The sequence below is a fragment of the Pleurodeles waltl genome, chromosome 6 (genome assembly GCF_031143425.1).
Source record: "Pleurodeles waltl isolate 20211129_DDA chromosome 6, aPleWal1.hap1.20221129, whole genome shotgun sequence".
Classification (NCBI taxonomy): Eukaryota; Metazoa; Chordata; class Amphibia; order Caudata; family Salamandridae; genus Pleurodeles; species Pleurodeles waltl.
In genome coordinates, this window is record NC_090445.1 from 51,932,093 (window position 1) to 51,957,410 (window position 25,318).

Here is a 25,318-nt window from a genome sequence, read left to right on the forward strand (position 1 = left end):
AGCCCAAATACAGCATTCTACCTTGTCCCACTGGAGGATTTAAAAAAATAAAGAAAATGACTAACTGCAAATGTAGGCCTTGAAACCAGCCAGAGGCAAAGAATCCATTAGTACAATGAGAGGTCCTCAGTACCTACGAAATCCAACTTTTACTCTTAGGTGCATTTAAGACAAAAAGTGAGGGCCTCTGCACGAGCTCGACGACAATGTGTTTGACTTTGAGTGACCCTCAGTGAACTCAGCATTGCAACTCGCCCGCTCATCAATTCTGAGAACCCAAAAAGTAATAGAGTCCTTTGGGTAACAGCTTTGACCAGAACTGCCCACTAGGCTTAACTGACTCCTGCTCTAACATTGTCATCTTGAAATTGTATCTAATTTGCAGATGTCCGCAAACATCAATTCTGACTGGCGCTACACTGTTTCTGCACTCCCTTAGCATTTAAAATCCACATCTCCAACGCCCATAATCTGCTATTAATCATTTTGGTCTTATTTTGTTTATTTAATTTGCCTTGGTTTTTTATAAACTGGTTTGGGGATTATATTTTGTTGTGGTCTTATCTTTAATGTTGTGTGATACAGCTTGAAGGCTGTGGATATTTCTAAAGGAAACTGCTTGTGCCGCAGGACCCCGGGTAAGCAGATGCTTCCACATAACTGTTAGTGACCTGACCGGATTGGGTTTATTAAGTTGATAAGGTTACCCCTTACCAAATCAATAATCCAAGTTCCAAGAAGTATTATTAATATTTACAGTGTCTAAAATGGTGGTTATTTTTCTTGGCAAGATATAGTGGATTAGTAGTGATTCTTGTCTCATGCTGCATGAAGATATACCGTCTGTACGTCCACTGTTCTGTATCAGGTGTTCATTTTTAGGCATGTTTAATCATATGCACCAAGAAAGAAATATTGCTCAGGAGTATTAAATCAGACCATGAAGTTCTGGAATAATTCATTAGATTAATTCCAGAACTGCCTGCAAACCCCTCACTTTTTTAGTCAATAGGAAAGTTTTGTAGAAAGCATCATTCTCCATTATCACCAAAATCAAATTGAGCGGATACGTCCTGCGATTGACCAGTGACCAATATGTGCCAAGCACAGTCAACTAACAGAAAGGAAAGAACAGTGTTGCCAGCTTTCTGGGAGAAGCCAGTATGTTTTCTTACTTTTTGCTTGATTCTGTTTCCAGAAGGCACCAAGGAACAGGAGGCAGAGGAGAATCCAAATGACCAGTACCACCGAGAGCACTACCACCCAGGGTGAGAAGGTTACGAAGAAAGTTTCTGTAAAGAAAAGAACATTAGGGCGAAGAGTCATTTAAAAAAGAAACCAGCACTGCTATAGTTGGCAAATGGTGGAAGCACTGAGAGAGTAAGAAAAGAGAATAGTATTTTATTTTCTATTTCACTAGAAATATCTGCACAGCTCTGTCCTTGCCTTACGGACAGTGCATTACTGAGATATGTTTAAAATACTTACAGAATGCATAGAAAGAAGTTTAGGTAGCTCATGGGTGTTAGACTTGGCATCCTTGGAGTGGTCTCCACTAACTTTTTGCCTCTGTTCCCCAGGTTGTTGATTTGTGCTGGACTCTGTTTTTGCTGTTTTTGTTACTCTGGGCACTTTACCGCTGCTATCCAGTGCTTAAGTGCAAGTGCTTCTATGTAAAATGCATGTGTAATTTGATTTCCATGATTGGCATATTTGATTTACTGGTAAGTCACTAGTACAGTGCACTAGAGGTGCTTAGGGCCTGTAACTCAAATGCTACTAGTGGGCCTGCAGCACTGGTTTTGCCACCCAGATTATTAGCCCTGTAAACATGGCTCAGACCTGCCACTGCAGTGTCTGTGTGTGCAGTTTTAAACTGTCAAGTCGACTTGGCAAGTGTACCCATTTGCCAGGCCTAAGCCTTCCCTTTTCTTACATGTCAGACACCCCTAAGGTAGACCCTAGGTAGCCCCATGGGTAGGGTGCAGTGTATGTTTAAGGTAGCACATATACTAATGTGTTTTTTCTTTGTCCTGACAGTGAAATACTACCAAATTTGGTTTTCACTGTGCAAAGCCTATCTCTCTCATAGGTTAACATGGGGGCTACCTTTAAATATGATTAAAGTGTAGATTCCCTTTGGGAGCAGTTGGACTGGTACATATTTAAAAGTTGATTTTAATGGTTTGACTATAGAGAAATAGCCAGTATTGTTGGGGCAGGAACATGGCAACTATATCGTTTTTTTCTCAGGTGGGAAGAGGCAGCAAATAGCATAAAGGAAAGAAACCAAAAACGAGGCAGACAAAATGGGGGAAAACCTGACTACAGAATAGTTTGATGCACATCAAACTATGTGCAACCTCCTTTAATGTACTTTTTTGTCTAAAATATGTTTGTTGAATGATCCCCTTGTTTACTTTACCAATGTTGCTGTATACTCAGACCAAAGCTCTCAAGGAATTATTGAATTGTCCTTTACATTTTTACCAACATAGAATCAGCATTTTGCCCTCTACAGAAATACAGAAAGTGTTCTCTGCCACATGTCCAACTTCTCAAAGCGCTATAATCACATCTTGTCTAGTCTTATTCTTCTCAATCTCTCAGCAGCAACTGACGCTTTTGATGACCCTACTTTTCTGGCCTCCCTAACCAATCTCGGTATCGCAGACAGAGCAATCGATTGTCTTTTATATCAGATCTCTCACAACTTTTCAGCATCTCTACTATAAAGCCGCAGTTGGCAGACAATTTGCGTGGCTCAATCCTGGGTCCTCTCTCTGGCTCTCTTTAAATCTTTAAACCTCATCCCTTTGTGATATCCTTCATCTTCCCGATCCTCTCTGTTCATATATTGCCCAATTTTACCCCACATCCTTCCTTCACTCCTCTCCACCAGACACAGGTCTCAAAGTGGCTCAATGCCATCTACCACATGAGAGCTGCCCACTCACCTTTGTTGAATTCACCCAAAGCTGAAATAGACTATTTTCCCGATTCATGTGCACCTACCTCCCTCTCCAAACCCAACCATTCACCCCAGACCTTTTCATCATAACACACTCAGCCAGGAATCAGTCCAACCCATCAATGAATGAACATTGAAGCATCTATGGCTGACAAAGTCACACAGCTAGATTACAATCACTGAACATACAAATACTCAGTCTTTACATTTCCTTCCTCACAGCTAGGAATGTCTTCTCGCTAGCGCTTCGCACACTAGATCACTGTTACTCCCTTCTAGTAGGTCCCCCCTATTTTCTGTTACTGCACCTGAAAAGAGTCTGAAGCTTGCTACAAGGACACTTTATAATGTTTCTCGACACACTCCTATAGCTCAGTATGCAACTTCTGTTCAAAGCGATGAGTAGTTTCTGACTTAATGGCCTTTCCAAAATCCTGAGTAGCTCAAGCTCCAAGCCACATCCAACTTGAACAAGAAGCAGTTTGATTTTTAATTACTGCATCCCCCACACAAGAACTCTTTACCTGCTGAAAAGTATTTACACATTTAGCTTACTACCCCTAAGAAGCACCTTGTGGCACAATAACTTAATAAATTAACAACATACTGCAATTATCAACACACTAAGGGGCAGATTTAAGAAAAGTGGCTCTGCACTCAGTGCAGTGCCACTTTCCTTGCGCACCTTAGCACTCCACTACTGCCACTGGAGCAATAGCATCAGAATTTTTGACGCTATTGATGTACTGTTCAGGGTGAGTGCTAATATTTTGGAGCTGTCCCTGAACAGTACATAGGGGCCCATTATAAATAATGGGAAGGTATTAAAAATGTTGAAACAAATGACGCAAAGAAATCTTTTAGATTTTTTTGCACCATTTTTTGGGCCCTCCCCCCATGGGGGAACACCCCCTTGCATACATTATGCCTGGCACAGGCATAATGTGGCGCAGGGGGATCAAAGTGGCGCAATGCATGAATTGCTCCATTTTGTAAATCTGGTGCAGCGATTTTGACCTCATTGGGCCACATTAGCGTAAAAAATGACACCAATGTGGTGCAAGGAGGCGCTAAGGGCTCCTAAATATGCCCCTAAATATGTCACTATACACAGCTATATTATACATGTATGAATTGCCCAGTTACTGCTCTTAACCCATCAACCTTCTAGGTGATCACCCTCTCTATAAGCCTTTAGCCACAATTTATATTTATTGCTGGACTGTTACTATGTGCGGCATTTCCTGTCAAACGTATTTGTTGCTTATAAAAAATAAGAGTAAATAAATAAAAATGACAGGAAACTAAAAGGGAGGGTAGAATAAAAGTGAGAAACAGGGAGTAGCCTAGAGTGAAACAGCTATGATGAACAAGTTACTTTCCTTCGGTAACATCTCATCCTGGTTGATTCCACCTTTTGAATATTCCCCAGGCATCAGACTGGAATCCGGAAACTTTTCAGCAGTACTTTAGAGCAGCAGTAAGTGCTGCCAAGCAGCATAGTATTGAGACCGTTATGCTGCGGACCACTCTCGTGCGCTGACATCAGATGCTTTCAAGACTGTCCGTGCCAGCAGACATTGAGCTCTAAAATCAAACCAGTTTGCATATTGCCAGACCTGGGATGTGAATAATGGATAGTGTCTACTCACAGAATAAGGAGGATGGGAGGGTTATTAATGAATCTGCGGATCGACACAGTCTTTACCAGAACGCTCATTGCTAAAGGTAAGTAACTTGTTCTTGTTTTTCTGAGAGAAACAGGTTCCTTATCTTTTGAATAGATACCAAAATAACACCCGGTATGAGAATGGACTCAAACCAGAAATTCCTCCAGGACCGAGCGTGCAAAATGCTTTTCTCAGCAAACCTGACAGTCCAGACAATATGCTTTGTGAACGTATGGGGGAACACCAAAGTAGCAACCTGGCAGATATCTAGGGCAGGGACTCTGTATGCTAAAGCAGTGGTAGCAGCTTTATCCCAGGTGGAATGGGCACACAGCCCTATGGGATTCTGGTTCTTCACCAGTGCATAGCAGATCTTAATGCAGAGCACAAGCCATTATGAGATGGTATGCTTCAGCACACCCTTTCTTCACTGCGGTGAACCCCACAAAGAGCCGATCGTTCGCCCAGTGGACTTTGGTGCAATCAATGTAGAAGCTGAACGCTCTCTTAGGATCCAAGCAATGAAGCCTCTTCTTAGAGAGGTAAGGTGGAGCATAGAACGCGAGCAGAGTGGTTGATTGGATGGCATGATTGGCTGACATGGAACAGCATCACAACTTTCAGGAGGGAGGATGCACTATTGTGTAGAACTTGCTTCTCGGGAAGAAGGTGGTGTATGGTGGATGAACACACAGAGCCTGAAGTTCACTCAAGTAAGGACGAGACTCAGGTCCCTTTGATGTACTAAAAAAGGAGAAGGAGGAAACACATGCTGAAGCCCTTTCAAAAAATGCATCACAACAGCTGGCGCAAATAAGGAGGGCTAGTTAGGCAACTGTGAGAAGGCTGAGAGGGCTAAAAGATAACCTTTAACTGTGCCCACAGAAAGGCCTTGCCGGGTGGGAGACAGAAAAAATAATGAAACCTGACAGCTGATCAGGGAGTAAATCTGGTGAGTGCGGCACCAAAACCACAATTTTGTTCAAACTGCAAGAATATACAGTTTTTCTCAAGGGACGCCTGGCTGCCATGATATCAATCACCTCTGGGCAAAGGTCAAAGGTGTTCATCTATCGCCGCTCAACCTCCATGAATGAAGGTTGGGGTTGCATAGGCCAGAGTGGAGAACCTGACCATTCTGCTGCAACATCAGGTTCTCCCGGTGCGGCAGCCTTATCAGAGGACAGATTCTCAAGCCCAGGAGTTCGACCTGGTCCATCCTGATCTTCTTGAGAACTCAGGGCAGGAGTGGTATCGGTGGAAAGTCAGACCAGAATCCTGAGTTCTACTCAAGGTGGAAAGTGTGTCAAAGAAAGAGATTTCTTGGAAACTCCGAAACACAGAGACGCTGACATTGCGCGCTTTAGGTGGTGGTGATCAGTTTGAGCCAAGGTTCTCCCCATTTGCGGGTGAGACTGTGCGACAAGGGTTTAACTGCCACTCATGATCTGCTTGGTGTCAACGGCTGGGCTCATTTGTCCTGGCATTCAATGATCCAGTCAGGTGGTTCACCATCAGGAAAATTCCTTGGTGGTCCAGCCACTTTCAGAGGTACAAGGCCTCCTGGCACAGGGTTCATGACCCAACCCTGTCCTGTTTGTTATAGTACCACATGACGGTGGTGGTGTCCCTGAGCACCCGTACCAGCCTCCCTGATGGACGGAAGGAAGGCTTTCAGCGCCGTGCGAATAGCCCTTAGATCCAGAAGGTTACTGTGAAGCCAAGACTGCGCTGGAGACCAGGGGCCTTTGATCTGCATGTTTTCTAGATGGAAGGTGCAGTGGTGCTGAAAGGAAGATAAGGGCATATCCCTTGCAAACAGTTTGCTGGACCAATCTGTCTGATGTTATGGCCTGCCAATCATGCAAGAATCGTCAGATCCTGCCTCCCATTGGGTGGTTGTGCTCCACAAAGGGCAGTTGGGGCTGCAAGGGGGTGAGGATGGGGGCTAGGCAGCTGTTGACCATGGCACTTTTGAGTACCAAGGCAGCATCCGCGTAACTACTGTGCATCTTGCTGTAGTTGGATTTGGTATGGGGTACCTCTACCCAAGCCGCGAAAGGAGCAGTAGGTCTGGTGCGGTCGGTGATGTGGGGCAGAGAGGCTTAGATAGTGATTGGTTGCCCTGCAATCCTTAAACTGCTTGACAGCAGAACCTGCCTTATACCCCAATAAGCGAGTCCCACTGAACGGCATGTGAATGAGGGACTATGGGATGTCACCTGAAAAACCAGTGGACCACAGCCAAGCATGAGGGTGAGATGGTGCCAATGGCCCGCCCAATGAAATCAGTGGTGTCCACAACACAACAAGTTGTGGATTTGGGAGTCCCGACCACCCTTGGTGTCCTGGGCAAAGATAGGTCAGAGATCTTCAGGGGGCACCCAGGAGGACTTAAGTCTCAGAGTCGCAAAGGGTGGGAATAGCATCACAGAAGACAGCTGGCGTTCACTAAACGGACTGCTACGCTGGTGAAAGAAAAGCAAAAACTTGTTCTCAAACGTCTTCACTTAATTGGATTCCATAATGGGGGGAGTAGCTGGAAAACTGTTGCTGTTGGTGTTAGGCCTGCTTGTGGACACTTGCATCACTAAACATTTGTGGAAAGGGTGTTGAGACAGGAACACTGTGGCCTACGGGGTATGGTGATGACATCTCGTTATTTGTCTAATGACCTCGGGGGCAGAGCAAGGTTTGGTCCAGACGCCCAACATGGTATCTGTTAGTGCTGCATTAAATGGCAGAAGGGGCTCAGAAAATGTTTGCCCCAGATGGAGGACTTCTGCCAGCACATTAGTTTTAATTACCAAGATGGGGAGCTGGAGGTCAGGGACTTCAGCTGCCCTACGCATCACCATGGCGTAGGAGGCAGATTCTTAGGTGGCTAGGCCATGGGGTGAGAGAAGGCCCGATTCAGGGGAGGTATTGAGACCTCCTGCAAGTTGCCGTACAAATTGTCTTCAGTATAGGACTGAGCAAACTTATCACCCACTTCATAATTGTTGTCCAAGTCCATGTTGAATATGGAGTGCACTGCATGTGCTCTACCATGTAGACTTTGCATATCAAGAGGGGGAAGCCGCACCAATGGGCAACAGCAGCTTCAATCGGGCTTGAACCGGCACTGACTTGGGAGTTGGAGAGTACTATGGATATCACCTCGCCTGTCGTCAATTGATTCGGCACCAGCATCGAAGTTCCAGGAACCAATGTGGACCACAGGGGCAAGGTCCATATCGGAGCCAGGGGCATCATAATGGGCACCTGGGATTCCACTGGTACTGACGGCGAATCTGCCAGTAGTTCTCCAAAAGGAGGGCCTCTCAACACCCTGGGGCCTTAACATGCCCCATAGGGAGGTGGCAAAGAACTCATGAGTTAGAGCATGGCCTAGAACAACTCTTCAATCTGTTTAGAGTGGGGGACAGGCCGGGAAACTCATTGTGGGATTGTCTCCAAAATCTCTGAGAAGAGGAGCTTGAGAGCCATGGTTCCTCTCCTTCTAAGGTGATGAGACTCTGGGCCAAGTCCTGATTCGATTTCTTATGCTTCTTTGTGAACTTACTGGATAATTTAGATCTCAACAAAGACCAGCCTCTGGAATGGCTTCAACTTCTGGAGCGAGAACAGGTTGGAACCTTCAGCTTGGACCACGACTTTGGCTGGTCTCGTCACAAAGTCTTTTTGTGTTTGACTAGGCAGTGTTTTGTCTCATGTTCTTGGATGGTATTCGGATTTATCGACACAGTTGCTTTAGAACTGTTACTTGCCCCAGGCACCACAGGCACACCTGGTGGAGATCTGTCACTGACATTTGTTTGCAACAGTCCCTACAGGCCTGTCATTTTAAGGGGTGACATTCCCTTGCATACTGTAAATGTTTGACAAAACAGCCGATGAAAACATCTCTGAGCGACAATAGAATGCTCCAGTACTGCATCGGGTGGCGTTGAAAGAAAGGAACTGACATCAGCACATAGGAGTGGCGCCTATAGGCCCATCACATTATTCCCAGAGCAGAACAAGGCCAGTGCAGAGCCGTGTGGTGCCATCTTTTGGCACACAAAAGTACTGCAAAGAAGTTTCCAAATACAGGCTGATGCCTGGGGAATACCGAAATGGTAGGGAATCTCAACTAAAAGTGTCCTATCAGAAAAGCGAGTATGAGAAGCATTAAACTTGCACCATTAGTCGCCTCTGTATCCATAATCTTCCCTCCTCTAAACAGAAAGCTACGAGGTTACCTGCATTGTTTACTAACTTTTGTCACATATATGGTCTGTGCCTAGAAGCTTGACCCCAGCATTTGCTGCATATTAAAAATAATAAATAAATAGATAAAGATATGCTGTGTACAGCGTTATTGTCGGCATACTGACATGAGTCCTAGGATAGCACCTCAGGACCTTACCTGATACACAGATAGTAGAGACCTCGTCCTGCTGGGTTAGGGGATTCCGCAGATGGCATGCCAGAGCCCGCTTTGATTCTTTTGTCATCACCACCCCACTCTCGACTTTGAACAGACCATCTTTGTCTTGTGTTTTCACTTCAGAAGCTCTCAGGAGGCTCTTGCCACCATCCTCCAACCACAGCACCTCTGGTGCTGGGTACCAGCCAGTGGATTCACAAACAACCCGGATCCCACCATCATGGTTACCTTCCAAGCGGATGTCTGGGTCAGAGTTGAACCCTACAAAAGTAGAAGCATTCATAATGTCAGCTTTGGTGCCGTCAAAATCCTTTGCACCAAATGCCAATAACATTTTCTAGCATTTAGCTGTCTGCATGTACATTTAAGTCTCTCTATTCCCAATGTATGGCCATAATTGCACTACGTATCCAGTACCAGGATGGATTTGAAGCTGTTGCATGTGGACATCCCACCTCCCACATGGCTCACTGGGTTACTTTGTCCTCCAAATTACAGGAAAGAGTTTAGAAATTTTCTCAGCACTGAATTCCCATTGGAGAATATCCCACTATTGTTTTCTGCACCAGGATTAAAAATGAATCGCTTTCCTGTTGCTGACTGTTGAATCTGGTTCTCATCCTGGCAAGTGTTTGTTCGCTCCATCTAATAAAGGCATTCACAACTAACCCCCGGAGTTCGGAGTAATCTACAATACCACTTTAGCTGTTTGGCAATTTGTTAGCAGTAATTTTCTGGCAAATGCAGGGAGTTCTGTGCAATCTAAATATTTCTGGATTAAGAACATTGAGAGATTGAGAACATTCATGTGAACCCTCAAATTCTTCCAGGGACAGTGAGCTTACCTACCAATGGTCTGTGGGCCCATTTTGATCTATTGTCCTGATGAAGCTGCAAAAGAATTTCTAATGCAGGGAAACATGCCAATCCCTCAGTAAAAAATTGAACATGTAAATTATTGATTTTAACTGACATACAGAGATACACAATAAATATGTGTGGCCTGATAATCTTTTCAACTATTTTAAGCTAATCTCTGTTTAGCTGGTCTGATCCCTTTCCTTGATTATGGTAGGGTTTGTGGTTTTACCAGCACACCAGCACTATGTTATAATGGAGAGGGTCAACAGTAGGATGTAAACATACACTGTAGGATGTAAGTGTACACTGGAACACCCTCAATTGGTTGCTACATTCTTTTTTAGCCACGTAGTTCATTGGCTGGCTAGTCTGATCCCATTGGACCAAATGGAGTATATTTCCTGTAAAGACCCTAAGAAAGTTGTTGGGATTTATCTACTTTAGGTTGAAATATTTTGTTTACAGCTGTAAGTCAGAGGGTGAACCAGATCCTTTTTTTCTTTTCCTCTTATCTACATTCCAGATAAAATCAAGATGTCTGATGTATGGTCCTGTGATGAAAGTCTGGGAACATGCACCCACTTAGGTGGGTAAATAAGCTATTTCATGCCAGAAAAATTCAGACTGGGAAAGCATAAAACTGCAAAAACCTCTATTGTGAAACATAATGAAAAGAGTACTTCACTGTTAAGTTTGAAAAAAGCTTGTTGCAAGGAGCATAATATAAAGGTCTATGTGGTTGCGATTTCTCTATACCAATCTAATGATCTTTGGCTACTTGTATATGTATAGGCCCTCTTCTTATGTATGACCCTGGAAAATTTCAATCACCGATTTTTAAAAGTGAACAGTAGCACCTTTGCAAGCATGCAGCTATTTTTGTTTTATGGGCAAAACAGTGCTGACAGTTCAGATAGTGAAATTTACCCCGTTGACCAGGTACACCACCTTCTGGCTATGTTTGTGTTATATAAATACCATATAACTCAATAAATACTTAAGGAATTTAATAATACAATTTTTGACTAGACTTTAAACCTCTACTCAAGTTCATTACAATTGCATAACATGCACAGGCTTGTCAGTAGTGTTTGTAGGGTGCCGAGCTACAACTTTCAAGGAGGCCTCTTTGATCTAAGAAGCAGCTCATAAAAAAAGAAAACACGCAGCTGGCAAAAGAGTATTTGGCGCTGTTGGACCTGGCTCTTTCTACAAGGTCATCCACAAAACCTTTGCCCTCATCCTCCTACTTTTTACTGAATTTGTTTTTATTGCTTTAGGACTCTGTGCACTTACTGCTGCTAACCAGTGTTAAAGTGCTTGTGCTCCCTCCTTAAACATGGTAGAAGTAGCTTATACCCAGTTGGCATATTTAATTTACTTCTAAGTCTCTAGTAAAGTGTCACTACATGTGCCCAGGGCCTGTAAATTAAATGCTACTATTGGGACTGCAGCACTGATGAACATGTCTCAGGCCTTCCATTGCAGAGCCTGGGAGTGCAGTTTCAGCTGTCATTTCCACCTTGCAAAGTGAACCTTTTGTCAGGCCGAAACCTTCCTTTTTAATACATATACAGCACCCCTAGGGTCGGCCCTGGACAGCCCGGAGGGCAGGGTGTAGTGTATTTAAAATGTTGGGCATGTACTTTTAAGTTTTACATGTTCTGGTAGTGAAAAACTCTTAAATGTATTTGTGACTACTGTAAGGTCTATCTCTCCCATAGAATTACATGGAGTTGCCTTACGCATTTTATAAGTGTAATTTCCAAATGGGAAACAATAAGTGCTCCATGTTCGGTGCCTTATTATGAAGTTGGATTTTAAATTACAATTCTAAGAATTCCACTTCGAGAAAAATTGCATTTTTTTGCCTTAGTCATTTGGCGCCTGCAGCCTGTCTTTGGTCACATGATAGGGTGTAGTTGGAAGTTGAGCTTTGTGTATTCCTCCTAGCAAGCCACACACAATGGAAGCCTGGATGTGGTTGGAAGGGCCATCACTGGCAGGATGGGATGGAGAAGCTGGGCACTGCCCCACTTACACTTGAATAGTCTGTGTCCTCCCTCCACACGAAAGGCTTAACAATCCTGCATTGTCACTTCAGCAAGCATAGAACCAGGACAGGGGAGGCAGGGAATTCCATGCACTTCAAAGGCACGGTCTAGAAGCTTCTCCCACCTTCCAGAACCAGGACACCAGTGTATAAAAGAAGGAACTCAGACACCATCACTTCAGTACACTTCTGGGCCTGTGAATACTCTGCCAGGAAGAAGGGCTGCTGTGCTGCTGAAAGGACTGCCACTCTGCTGGACTGTTAATCTGAAGGAACTGCTGCCTTGCTGTACTGACCTGCTGCCTGCTCCCCTCTTGCCTGGGAAGGAAGAACTGCACCTGGAACCCAGCTTGAACCCAGGACCCAAAAGTGATTTAAAGGGCTAGTCTGCTGGCCTCCTGATCTGAGCCTTAGGGACATAACAGGCTCCCCACAGCTCCTGAACCCATCTTTAATTAATTCCTTACCCCTCAGAGGTGCCCCTCAAGTCCTGGATCCTTGGTGTGGCTCAGTGGACTCCTAATTTAAGCTTTTGGGCTCTACGCGAATGCACATAGGCCAGTTCGCACTGAAACAGTGCTGCTTGCACCAAGAATTAGCGCGAGCCGCCATCAACTCGTCTCTTTGCACAGCAGCATCAACCACTTGTGGGGAACTGCCAGTGAGAAGCACTAGCCCACTCGTCCACAAGGCCCAGCCTGCTCTTCGTGCCATGTCGACAGCCTCCGGCGACGCTCTCATTGTGATCCTATACAACGTGAACAGGACTCTTGGCACAAAACCTCAGAAGGTAAGCCTTCAGCGGGACTAATCTGGGACTGTATCCGACGCCCTCCATCGCGGTCAGCCTGAATTTTTGACCTGGTCCAGCGCGATCTGATAGCCACAGTTGGCACTTTAAGCTTTTAGGAACTATATTGACATTTGTTCTTTACAAATTCATAATTTTGGTTCTACTGATTGAATTTTTGTTGTTTTAGTTTAGTTTTGTTCATTAAATTAAGCTCTGTTTTACTAACCTGGTGTGGGTTCTTTTTGTGAGGACTTTTCACTGTTTGCTGTTTGAAGTGTTGCACAAATACTTTACATATTGCCTCAGAGTTAAACCTGACTGCTCTGTGACAAGCTAAAACAGGGTGAGCACAGGTTAGTTTGGGGTTGCTTGTGCCTTACCCTGATTAGGGTTGTGGTTGCTGCGTGACCAGGGCTCACACCCCAATCTACCAGTAACCCAGTGTCTAACAGGCACCACCTGGCAGTGTTGCATGTTATCTACTTCAGGAAGGATTAGATCAGGCATTCATACAAGTTGTAACTATAAGGTAAGCTCCAAAAAGCGCCCTTTCTTTGTTACAGCCCAGAACTGCCTCAATTCACAAGGGGAGAGAGAGGGTGTAAGTGAGATGGGCGGGGATACTGTGTGAATCTAGAGGGATTGTGTTATACCTGTCAGCCTTGGGGGTGTCTTCCCCCAAACATTTGCCTTCCTCCTCCGTTTTTGCTGATCTCGTTTTTGCTGGCCTTAGGCGCCTGTCCACTTTACCACTGATAACCAGTGCTAAAGTGCATGTGCTCACTCCTTAAAACAAGGTAACATTGGCTTATCCCCGATTGGCATATTTAATTTACTTATAAGCCCCTAGTAAAGTAACACTACATGTACCCAGGGACTGTAAATTAAATGCTACTGTTAGGCCTGCAGCACGTATTGTGCCACCAACCTACTGCAGACTGTGTGTGTAGTTTTAAACTGCCATTTCCATCTGCCAATATAAACCTTTTGCAAGGTCCAAACCTTCCAGTTTAATACATGTAAGTCACCCATAGGGTGGGCTCTAAACAGCCTCAGGGCAGGGTGCAATGTATTTAAAAGTAGGACACATAATTTAAAGTTGCACATGTCCTGGTAGTGAAAAGCTCTTACATGTGTTTCTCACTACTGCAAGGCATGCTTCTCCCATAAGTTTTTTTGTTACAATTTTGAAAATGCCACTTTTAAAAAGTTGGCATTTTCCTGCCTTAGCCATTTAGTGCCTGCAGCCTGTCTCATCACTGGGTGTAGTTAGCAGTTAGAATTTGTGTATTCCCCCTAGGCATCCACACAAATTAGAGAGCTTAGGTGTGCCTGAATAAGCCATCACTGGCAGGGGTTGAGGGTGGAGTTAGGCACAGACCCACTTACAACTGAATAGACTGTGTCTTACCCCCACACAAAGGATTGTATACCCCCTGTATTTAGTTTGGGGCCAGGACAGAGGTGACAGGAAATATGTGCACTTCAAAAGGAAACCTCTAGAAGGACTGTTGTGACTGCTGGGTGCTGTGCTGCCGGTCAGCGCTACTGTCTTGATAGGCTGCTGCCCCGCTGGATTGCTGCCCTACTGACTGAGCAGAGGGATTTGACCTGCACCTGAACCCAGGACTCCCAGAGTGACTCCAAGAGCTAGTCTCCTAGCCTCCTGTTCGGAGCCACAGGGACATAACAGTCTCCCAACCACCTGAACCAGCACCCAGCTCCAGCTGCAGTAAGCCACTAACCCCCAAGTGGTGCCCCTCAGGTCCTTAACCCTTGGTGTGGCCTCAGTGGAGCTGAATTGAAGTTTTTGGGCTGTTCATGTCCATGAACGGACCTGTTGGTGCCAGAACCTTGTCACTCGCACTGCGGGTCAATGCCAAGTTTTGTCAACCTGACCCTTCGCTCTACAGCATTGACTGCTCGCGGGGAGCACCAATGCAAAGCTCCAGCCTAACAGTTCACAATGACAAAAGGATCTTCATGCTACAATGTTCCCAATCCGCGATGCCAGGCCTGCTCTTTGCAATACATCGACAATCATGTTCAATGCTTCCCTGCTCCTTGCAGCCCCCTCCACCATGAACGGGACTCTTTGCACTGGACTGAGCCGGTAACTTGTCAACGGGAATAACCTGGTCCTGGAATCTGAGCTGCGCACAATCGCAGTCAGTTTAAACGTATGAATTTTCCCAGTCTCGCACTTTGGCGCTTTGGGCTTTTTGGTGCTATTTTCACTTAAATCTTTAAAATTGCATATCTCTTGTTCTACTGACTTTATTTTTGTTTTTATGGCCTTGATTTATTTATTACGTTTCAATCTATTTTTCTAAATTTGCGTGGGATTTTTTCTTGTGTTTTCACATCATGAGGGATGCATAGCCATTATATAAGTCCCACTTCTCCTATACCTACAGAGTGAACTTTTGTGTACATACACTGAAATCTGTTTTTGAATTATTCTAAAAAAAATTGCACAGTGTCATTTACAGCACGTATATCTTATCAATGAATGGTGCTTCCATTGCACACTACAATTTGACTAATAAAGTACCTGAATTTGGGACTGTGGCAATGCCAATATGGCAAGAACACCAACAATATAATGGTTATACAAATATTTTCGAGGCTGTCCTCCATATTTATTTTAATTAAGGTACTGATTATGGAATTAGAAGAGTGGTGTACCTGAATTTGGGACTGTGGCAATGCCAATATGGCAAGAACACCAACAATATAATGGTTATACAAATATTTTCTAGGCTGTCCTCTATATTTATTTTAATTAAGGTCCTGATTATGGAATTAGAAGAGTGGTGTACCGACTACACAACCAAGATTGGTATCCACACACTTTACATTATTCTCAGTAGGTCCACTTACACGCCATATTTATATAATGTTAAATTATCAGCAGTCATTTTGTTTATTGTTGTAATAATAAGGATTTTCTTGACAGTTTCAGTACTGAGCATGGAGAAATGCAAGAAGTACTAGTCCCATCCCGGCAGGGTCAATGTTGCTTCTTTGCTGTCTGCTTGCTGTTTGTTTGTTTCTGTGCATTATTTCTACATTCATCATGGAAATGTCAAACCTATTAGCTTTGCCAGTGCTTATTTATAACATAGAATAGTATGTGATCTTAGGAGAGGACTAAAATCATGAGCTCTGAGTCTTTGAGTACAGTTATTGGGTTTTCTTTAGATGTATAGCCTGCAGTAGGCACCAGACACAGCCATATAACAAGCTCTGTATGCACTATAAATGACCAAAGTACGAGAAGACCAAGCACTGAGTATACCATGGATTGCCTGAGGCTTCATCCTAAGCTCAGCGCCTGTGGCCACACACTGCAGATACTCTATAAAGTGCATTACCACCGGGAATGTGGCCATTTGGCCATCATTTAGATACTAGGAGAAGGTAATTAATTGTACTGTCATTCCATTACCAGGTGTGACTTACAGACATGGACTTGCCTTCGCCCAGCAGTTTTTAAGATTTCACATTCCACGATTTTTCTAAGGGGATTTAAATGCAAATGCAACTTTAGGTGTGCCTTAAAGCCCCACGCAACGTCTTGACTTGTAGGTGGGCAGAGGGCACAAACTGCCAATGCTATTTGGTCATGCCATTGGCCCCTGCAGTATAGGTATTTGGAGGATGTCATAGCTTTGGCCGTGCTCTGTGTTCAGTACCTATGCCTGCAGTACATGTAAGGCCTGGCTTGTGGTCTTTCCCAGTGGGTACTGTTGCGTAGAAGGCATGTGTGTCAGACATTTCCTGTGCCCAATACCCAAGCCCACATGGGATAACATCCGACCAGGCCCAGTGTGCATATGCATAGAATCCATAGGGCCTTGCCTTCCACCACCATCCTAAGTCACACAAATTCACTATGGGAATTGATATGGTAATATACCTGCCTTCCCACCTCCTGCCTTCCCATTCCCTAATAAATATGCATGGTACATGACAAGATCATACATGAGGTGACATGTTCTGATGTTTCTGTGAGGATTTGTGGAATGAGGTCAAACCTATAAGCAATCCAATTGTACTTTTTCATGGACTATAGACATCAAAATATACCAGCGTAAACTAGCAGCAGTAGAGAGAAGACAGAGATGGGGGGCTTTTAAAATAATGTTGTACGTATTTAAATCAAACCAACAAAACTGAGTATAGCTTGACTGTAGCAAAAACACAGAATGATCAAAATGAATACTGGTGACAGCATCAGTTGAAGGACTGAAAGAGACTTAAAGAAAGACGTCGTCCGTTCCCCCAGCTCATTGTGCCGGAGGACCAAAGACCCGCCTCACTGAGGAGGTGGAAGTAGGCTTAAATAGGTCTGGGGCTGCTTGTTTTCACACTCAGTGGTGACAGGAACTAGCAGTTCAGACTGAACCTTTCCTGTTGGAGCAGGACTAAGCCTCTTTTGCTTATCATTAGTGCCTGCAATGCTTAATTTGTGCTTGTTGATTCCGGTGCTGACCAACTGCACTTATATGTGAAGGCCGGAGCTTATTCTTATGCCTCAAGCATTTGCTGTGAGCAAAAGACACATATGGGAAAGACGGAAGAAGGAAAAACTAAAAAGGGTCATAAAGGGAGAAAGTAGAAAGTTGCAGGATGAGCTGAAGGGGCGGGAGTGGCCGTAAATGGATTGAAGAGGCCCGAGATGGCTTCAGGATTAGGCTGCCTCAGTATTCAGTGCTGGCAGATTTAATTACAGCAGCCTCGTGTTTAAGAGAAGGGCTTTGGGCACCGGTACCTCTTAATTTTTCAAAGTAAGCACTGAGTGCCTTCCTGTACAGGAGCAGTGAGTTAAACAAGAATTTGCAATGTAACGGGTCTCGCATTTGCTCGAGTTAGAGTTATTAGCATTGTGAACTCCTAACTGGACTTTTCTTGATACATAACCTGATAATGAAAAGTAATACAGCACACAAAAGGAAAAAAAAGTTTGCTCGCAGTCAAACATATGGGCAAAAGTGCATTTAGCCATGTAATAGGGGCGATGTCCAAGGTGGTAACTAAAACGTCCCAAGAAAAAACAAACGTAAAGAATTTACCAACAAAAAAAAAGGATTTTTGAAGGGCAAGCCCATGAAGGAGTGATAGTGATGTGCGTGCGGTGTGCGTGGTTAAAAGCCCAGCTACATAACCTCACGTTGGAAAAGCAGCGCTTGCGCGCTGCTCTGCTCAACCTAAAAATAAACAACTGGAACGTGATCCAGAGTATTTATCAGTGGCTGACAATATTTTAGGCGTTCCACTTACCACTTTTTTGCAGTAGGAGGCTAAACACAGTCCACAATGTTATAGGAGGCAACGATATGCATCACTTAACCGGATGTCCTGTTTAACAGTCAATATCTGTGCCAGAATGAGTCTAGGGATGTCCAGCGAGAGTAGGGACATCATGGACCGGATATATGGAACCCTCCTGACACACTTAACAAGAGCAATGTCTAGACACCAGGACCATCCAGCAAATGTCCACCCACCTGTGACCATGAGCTCCAGCTCAGCCTCGTTATGGTACGTGTCTGACTCGAAGTAACACCTGTACTGCCCATCATCCGTGACTCTCACGGGGTGAATCCTTAATGTCACGCTGCCATTAACAATAGCATCCGTGAGCAACTGGGTCCTGCCGTGATACTCCGGCAGCTGCTGCTCCTCGTGCACCGTCCCTCTCCGGAACAGCAGAGCGATGGCATCCGAGTGCCTCCGGTACCACCTGATTTCCATGCCCTGTGCACTGAGGCCAGGGGACAGGCGGCAGGTCAGCAGGGCCTCTCCACCGACGGTGGCTACCACTGGACCTTCTGGACCAAGGACATCAAACGTGGCTGCAGAATATATGGAGAAAAGGCAAAAACATTAAAAGGAAATCAAGCTTTAGGAAAAGAAATGGCATATTAGAACAGCTATTGTAGATGGGCACTCAACATATATTTCACATCAGCACCTCCATGATCCCCATCTTTAAAATCATCATCACCACTGTTACCGCTTTCTTCGTTATAAAGGATGGAATACACTACAGAAGTATCCATAATCATCATCCTTACCATTGCCATTTCAACAGCAAATCTAAAGCTCAGATTTAAGAAGCCCCTAGCGCCACCTAGCACCACATCAGCGTCATTTTATTTATGCTAACGTGGCGGTGTTAGGTTTGCAAAAACGCCGCGCCAAATTTACAAAGTGAACACTATTGATCCTAAAGTGCGCCGTATCATTAATATAAAGCACACATGGTGGTATTAGGGGGACGCAATGGAGCGCAAGAAAAGTGGCGCTTCATGTAATGAAGTGTCACTTTTCTTAAATCTGGGCCTAAGCCTTTTTACCTTTGCCACCCACTACCACCTATCCTGGCATGTGCAAGAACGATGTATGTATATCATATTTCTACAGCGCAAGGGTAACCAAAAGGCAGCAAAGCCCTATACGTAGTCAAAGACAAGCACATATTCAAAGAGTAATGTGATATGAAGATGGGTTGTGGATTTTTCATTCATTGTCATGTATTGTTTTTAAAGAGGTGTGTCTTCAACTGTTTCCTAAATCTTAAACTGCAGCAGAGCTGGAGAGGTCCTGATGGATTCGCGGATATTGTTCCACTCTTGGATGCATAGTTGGAAAAAGTCTGTTGCTTTGTGTTTGTTTCTTTTTCACACTTAGGTGGTCATTACGACCCTGGCGGATTACTTCCGCCAGAGCCGCGGGACGCGGTGGCACCGCCGACAGGCCGGCGGTGCCCTGCGGGGCATTCTGACCGCGGCGGCTTAGCCGCGGTCAGAGAAGGGAAACCGGCGGTCTCCCGCCGGTTTCCCGCTGCCTCCAAGGAATCCTCCAAGCCGGCGCAGCTTGCTGCGCCGGCTTGGGGATTCCGACTCCCCCTCCCGCCATCCAGTTCCTGGCGGTTCTCCCGCCGGGAACCGGATGGCGGGAGGGGGAGTCGCGGGGCCCCTGGGGGCCCCTGCAGTGCCCATGCCAACGGCATGGGCACTGCAGGGGCCCCCGTAAGAGGGCCCCAAAATGTATTTCACTGTCTGCCTTGCAGACAGTGAAATACGCGACGGGTGCAACAGCACCCGTCGCACCTTCCCACTCCGCCGGCTCGATTACGAGCCGGCTTCATGGTGGGAAGGTCGTTTTCCCCTGGGCTGGCGGGCGGCCTTTCGGCGGCCGCCCGCCAGCCCAGGGGAAAACTTGGAATACCCTCCGCGGTCTCTGGACCGCGGAGCGGTATTCCTGACGCGCAACATTGACGGGCGGCCTCCGCCGCCCGTCAATGTTGGAATGAGGGCCTTAGTCTATTTTCTGATGGATAAACTTAAGGATTCAGGGGTTTGTTTGAAAGGTTTTGAGTCATTGCCGTACTACGTAGATGGGTCAAGAAACAGTAGGAGCTGCTTTTGTGCTGGAACTTTCACCGTATAGAAGAATACAAACTGAAAGGGGGGAATTGGAAGACGTAGGGAAAAAGCTCCTGGAGTGAGAGGGTTGTGCTACGATTGTTGGCAAATGGGACACTGGAAAAGGGACTGTCCTAATGTTTTTTCAAATCCACTCTGTCCGTCTGACCATCCCAGAATTTAACAAGGTCACACAAAACCCATGTCTTGAATCTTAGGACAGCTGTAGAGTTGCTGACTGCATCTAGGACACTTTGAGTACCATAGATCAAGAAGGTCTTTAGGTTGAATGTATGATGAACAGAAAACCTACTACTTGCCTCACTGATACAGACACAAGATGATCTGCCTGAAAAATCTCTGAATTTCCTTCACTATCTCTCTTGGGCGTGTCCACAGATGCACACAGTATTTCAAATCAGCAAGTTCCACACAACTTTACTGCTCTGGTCTCCATAACTCCTGGTCCCAATAGACAAGAATGCGTTCTTCTTAAGCTCTATCTCCCCTGCTAATCTGTTGAGCAGTGATATCTTGTGTGAACTGAACTGCACTGTTTTCTTTGCATTAGAGGGAGTCTCCAGCACAAGCAAGATGACGTCTTGCTATGCAAAACGAATTGTCAACCAACTGCTTATAAACCTGACGTGTAAAGATAGGCCACGTATCTTCCACATTAGTGTTCACAAGGACTAATTATGTGGAGTGCATGTTTTAAACTGAACTACAGAAGAGAAAAATAAATCGTCTGCAAAAGGTGCCTCATATTCCACAGTACCCCCTAAAGCCTGAAGCCGAAGCAGGAATTACACCAGTTAATGTGAACCTTATTAAACTGGGTGTTTTGTTACAGATTATTATCAGATGTAGAGCCATTAACAAGGTGGTTATCACTAGTTTCCCTGTGGTCCCCAAACCTGCCATCATCCTTTCCTGTATTCCCATTATTGATCAATGGTTCACCGGGATGGATTCATGCTCCACCTTTTTTTCCAAACACATTCACAAAGAGAGTCAGTTTCTCTTTATCTTCTTATTCAGCTGGCACTAACTGGCATGGAGGAGGCTTCCTCAAGAATTTACAGGGTCTCCTTCAAACCCTTCAAAATGTTTAAAAAAGGGTTTAGATATTATAGTCTAGTCCAGAAACTACAGCTTCAGAAACTTGCAATTTTGTCTTCCCCGTGTATGATAGGTCATGAGATATCTGCGATAAAGAGACATCTATCAACAGAGTGGATTGAAGTCACCTGTATGTTATCACGTCTGGTAACCATCTCCCAGATACATACTTTCTTCAAAATGGCTGGATATTTTTGACAGTGGATCCTCGTTTATGCCTCCATGGTGAATTTTCTGTAAAATTATATCAGCTCACCTCCTCGTAACCTGGTTCCACCACAGATTAGCCTTGAATTCCCACGCAACAGAGTTTTCTTTACCCAGTGCAGCTGCTACGGTTCCAACGCAAAAAACCGTGAGACGTGGCCCAGCATCTACTGCAAGGCTGCCGTGCTTTTAACAGTTGCTTAACTGGATTGCCACCAGGAGAGGGTTTATTACTTACCCCCGGCTTTAGACTGCCAAGATCCCCAACACAAGTGTGTGAGTGTATTGTACCCATACTCTCCTGTCCCTCCTGTCGCACCAATTCGTAGGGGACCATCCTGCCTCACCAGCATTTGCATCTCCAAAGCACCCACAAGCTACCTTGCACCAAGCTGTGTGACACTCTAAAATAATTCACCAGCTAACGACCATGACGACAGATCTTCCCCCTGTTCCTACTCACAGTTCTTTCTATCATTACTAAGGAGACATAGCTGGGGAAACACGGACCAGTAGTTCAACTAAACGTGTTTCTGCAGGGGTGAAAAGGCATCATAAAAATCTCAGCCTGTAGATATCCCGAAAAAAGATTACTCTGGAGAATATTTTCTATCTTAATATCTTAGTACATACACCACACCTAAAGATGGATATACAGAATACACGTCTTGCACTGCTGTTTGAGTCCCATCTTAAGCGATGTCCTGCATCTTTGCCAGGAACATAAATCACCTGGAATTTCCTGTTGATCCCAAAGATCATATTTGGTCTCACGCGGCAACTGGCTTGGTTATCTCATCATCCTACTGCGGGTACCCCTTACTCTATTTGTAATTTTACTGTTCCTTCGTAATTTGTACTATCGTTCACCATTCTAAAGAGGACAGAAAAGCAAAGGACATTAAAGACCAGAAGGTGAGTAAAAAAGAAAAAAAGAACAAAACAGAACCCACCTCTTCCAGACTCCCCGGTCAAAAGAAAATCTGATAAAGCCATAGATTTCATTCAATATTTAAACTCTCTCAATGATCTAACACAATGCACAAAGATTAACACGTATATACCATAAGCTGAACTATCTGGCTTGAGAAATTATGTCACACCTATAACCAAAAGACTAGAGGGAAAAAAAAGGCGGTTCTGCAGAACCGAAGATTTCCAGAACATTCTGACCAAAAAAATCTGACTAGAGGGCTAAGAAAATAGCCTCACTAGAGAAAGAGGTCACCGATCTAGAAGACAGGAAGAGAAGCTGTAACTTATGAATATTTGGGCTCCTGGTGAACTCTGGAAAAAAAACAAAGTCCTGTGTCACCTTACTGGAGTCATGAATACCAAATGCGCTTGAATTAACCTTCACAGAGGAATTTGAAATTGAAAACCCGAAATGAACTGAAAGATTTGGAAACTTTCATTATGGAGCTCAGGGATTGTATGCAATTGTGGAGTTTGGTACTGTATGACATTGATACCCCTTTGTTGCTATCTCTACAATATGATATTCAGCATTATCGGCTACATTCTCCCTGACTTATCTATGGTGGCAATCTTCTATTATCTGTTTATCTGGTTCAATCAGTGTATCAAAATTGACTCTAAGCAAGGCATCTAGAAATGCTGAGAAAATTCTGGGATCCTACTGATTAAAAACTTAGGTCACTCAACATCTCCCCTCTTATTCACTATATGGTATGTTATGTTAAAAAATAACTTATTATGAGCTCTTGCACCATAGCATTTCATAGTGCAGAGGGAAACAATTGGAAGTCTCTGCTAAAAGCTTAGCTCCCATATTTTGGTAATTGGTAGGCTTGCCTGAACAGCCAGGTCTTAACTTGTTTCCTGAACCTTCAATAATCAGTCGAGGTGTACGGATGGGGGCAAATAATTCCAGATCTTTGGTGCTTGTACAGAGAAACTGGTGACACCCACCTGTTTCCTGCTAAATATTGGAATAGTCAGTACATTTGAAGAGGAGCAATGACATTTCCAACCAGCAATATATTTCTTAATTTTTGTTTTTATAAAATTAGGGGCCCTCGCCCAGTAAAGCTTTACAAGTAATGCAACACATGTTGAATATAATCCTTTGTTCCAAGGGGAGCCAGTGGAGATCACTTACTAAGGGATTAATGAGACAGTTCCTTGATTGTTTAAGATCAGTCTGGAAGTCTGACTCTGGACAATCTGAATTCTATGCAATTGATTTTTTGAAAGACCAATATTTAAATAATTGGCATAGTCAGGTTGGGAAGTTATTAATGCCATAACCTCCACGTTTAAAGGCGCCTTGAGTAAGAAACCTAGATATCTTTTTAATTTTCCAGAGTATCAAGAAGCAAGTTGAGATCACTGATCCAATCTGAGGTTATAGTGAGAGCTCACTATCTATAGTAACACCCAGGCTTTTCGCTAGTTTTTGGAGTGGGAGCTACACCCATCTCTGAAGGCCAAGCTGAAGGATTCCACATGTCAACTTTATCAATCAGAATCACGATTTCTGTTTTTTCAGCACTGAGTTTTAAGTAGTTGCTGCTCATCTAATCCCACACAAAATGCATAGATATTTGAAAGTTTCTCTGAGAAGCAGAGGGGCCATTAAATCTGAAAAGTAGTTGAGAGTTGTTGGCATAAGTATATATTCTGCAGTTCAGGGGCCTGATGTAAGTGTTAAACAGATGCGGTGATAGGGAGGATCCCTGGGGGACCCCATACTACAACTGGGCCGCTATATTCCTTTTGAAGAGACCCAGATGGACAGAGTGCGATCTTCCAAATAAGATCTCATCCATTCAAGAGCAGGTACCTGAAGCCTGGCAGCCTCCATGAAGCCCACAAACAATTTGTGGTTAACCTTGCCAAAGGCTACTGAGAGATCCAACAAGATCAAGACATAGATCAGGCCTTCATCACAGTACCTGAGCGTATCATCTAATAAGATAACATTACCGACTCAGTACTGTGAGCTGGGCGAAACCCATTGTGGTGAAAATTAAAAAACTGGGAAATTTCAAAAAGTGAGCAAAGGACCTGTGCCACATTAGCTTCTAAACGGTTAGGAGGGAAAAGCAGTAGAGAAATAGGTTGATAGTTTTTAAAAGTAGAAAATCTTCAGCTTGTTTTTTCTGAAGAGGAACTACTAGGATGATCACTGAGAAATTCAAGATACAACCCTCAGAGTTTTATAACTTCCTGAAAATCAAAGCAGCCAATAGGAAGTTAAGAACCACACCAGACTCTATTTCAAGTAAATAACATCTGGCCTCTACAATCTATAAACTCCTGGAGAAATAAGTTTGTTTGGACTTATCTCATAATCAAGGTAAATGGAAAGTGTCTTGTACAACTAATACATTTCCCTTTCCCTCCCAAATGACATGAGAGCTTATTTGAGACTCTGTACCTCGATATAAAATTTAGCATCTGATTTCACAATGCAAATATTGGAGGATCTATACGAGATTACACAAAAGGTGCCTGGTTGACTCCGCTCTTTACTGGCATTGCATTGACCCAGTGGGGGATTTTGAACACCTTGTTTTCTACTGTAAATTATATATATATATATATATATATATATATACCCCTTCTGGAATGTAATATAAGTCCTCAATACTAGTATCAGTTTTAACCATATAATTGTCATTCTTGCCCTTCTGCAATCACACCGAAACCTACATTTAGCAAATAGGCCCTCATCTATTGGATTTTTTACTTACAATTGGTGTTAAAACCATACTTTAAGAATGTTAAAATTATAACATCATTTAGTA

General features: G+C 44.1%; 1 protein-coding gene across 2 annotated transcripts in view; it reads right to left on the reverse strand.

Annotated features, from left to right (window-relative positions):
• Nucleotides 1-25,318, reverse strand: part of LOC138299177 (butyrophilin subfamily 1 member A1-like) — a 121,102-nt gene that overhangs the window by 59,137 nt on the left and 36,647 nt on the right. For both annotated transcript variants that reach the window (XM_069237272.1, XM_069237270.1), the window contains exons 5-7: nucleotides 18,294-18,641; nucleotides 9,053-9,334; nucleotides 1,176-1,292 (exon numbers count right to left, since the gene is read on the reverse strand). In XM_069237272.1, the coding sequence (XP_069093373.1) occupies nucleotides 1,176-1,292; nucleotides 9,053-9,334; nucleotides 18,294-18,641 (747 nt within the window). The remainder of the gene's footprint in view (nucleotides 1-1,175; nucleotides 1,293-9,052; nucleotides 9,335-18,293; nucleotides 18,642-25,318) is intronic.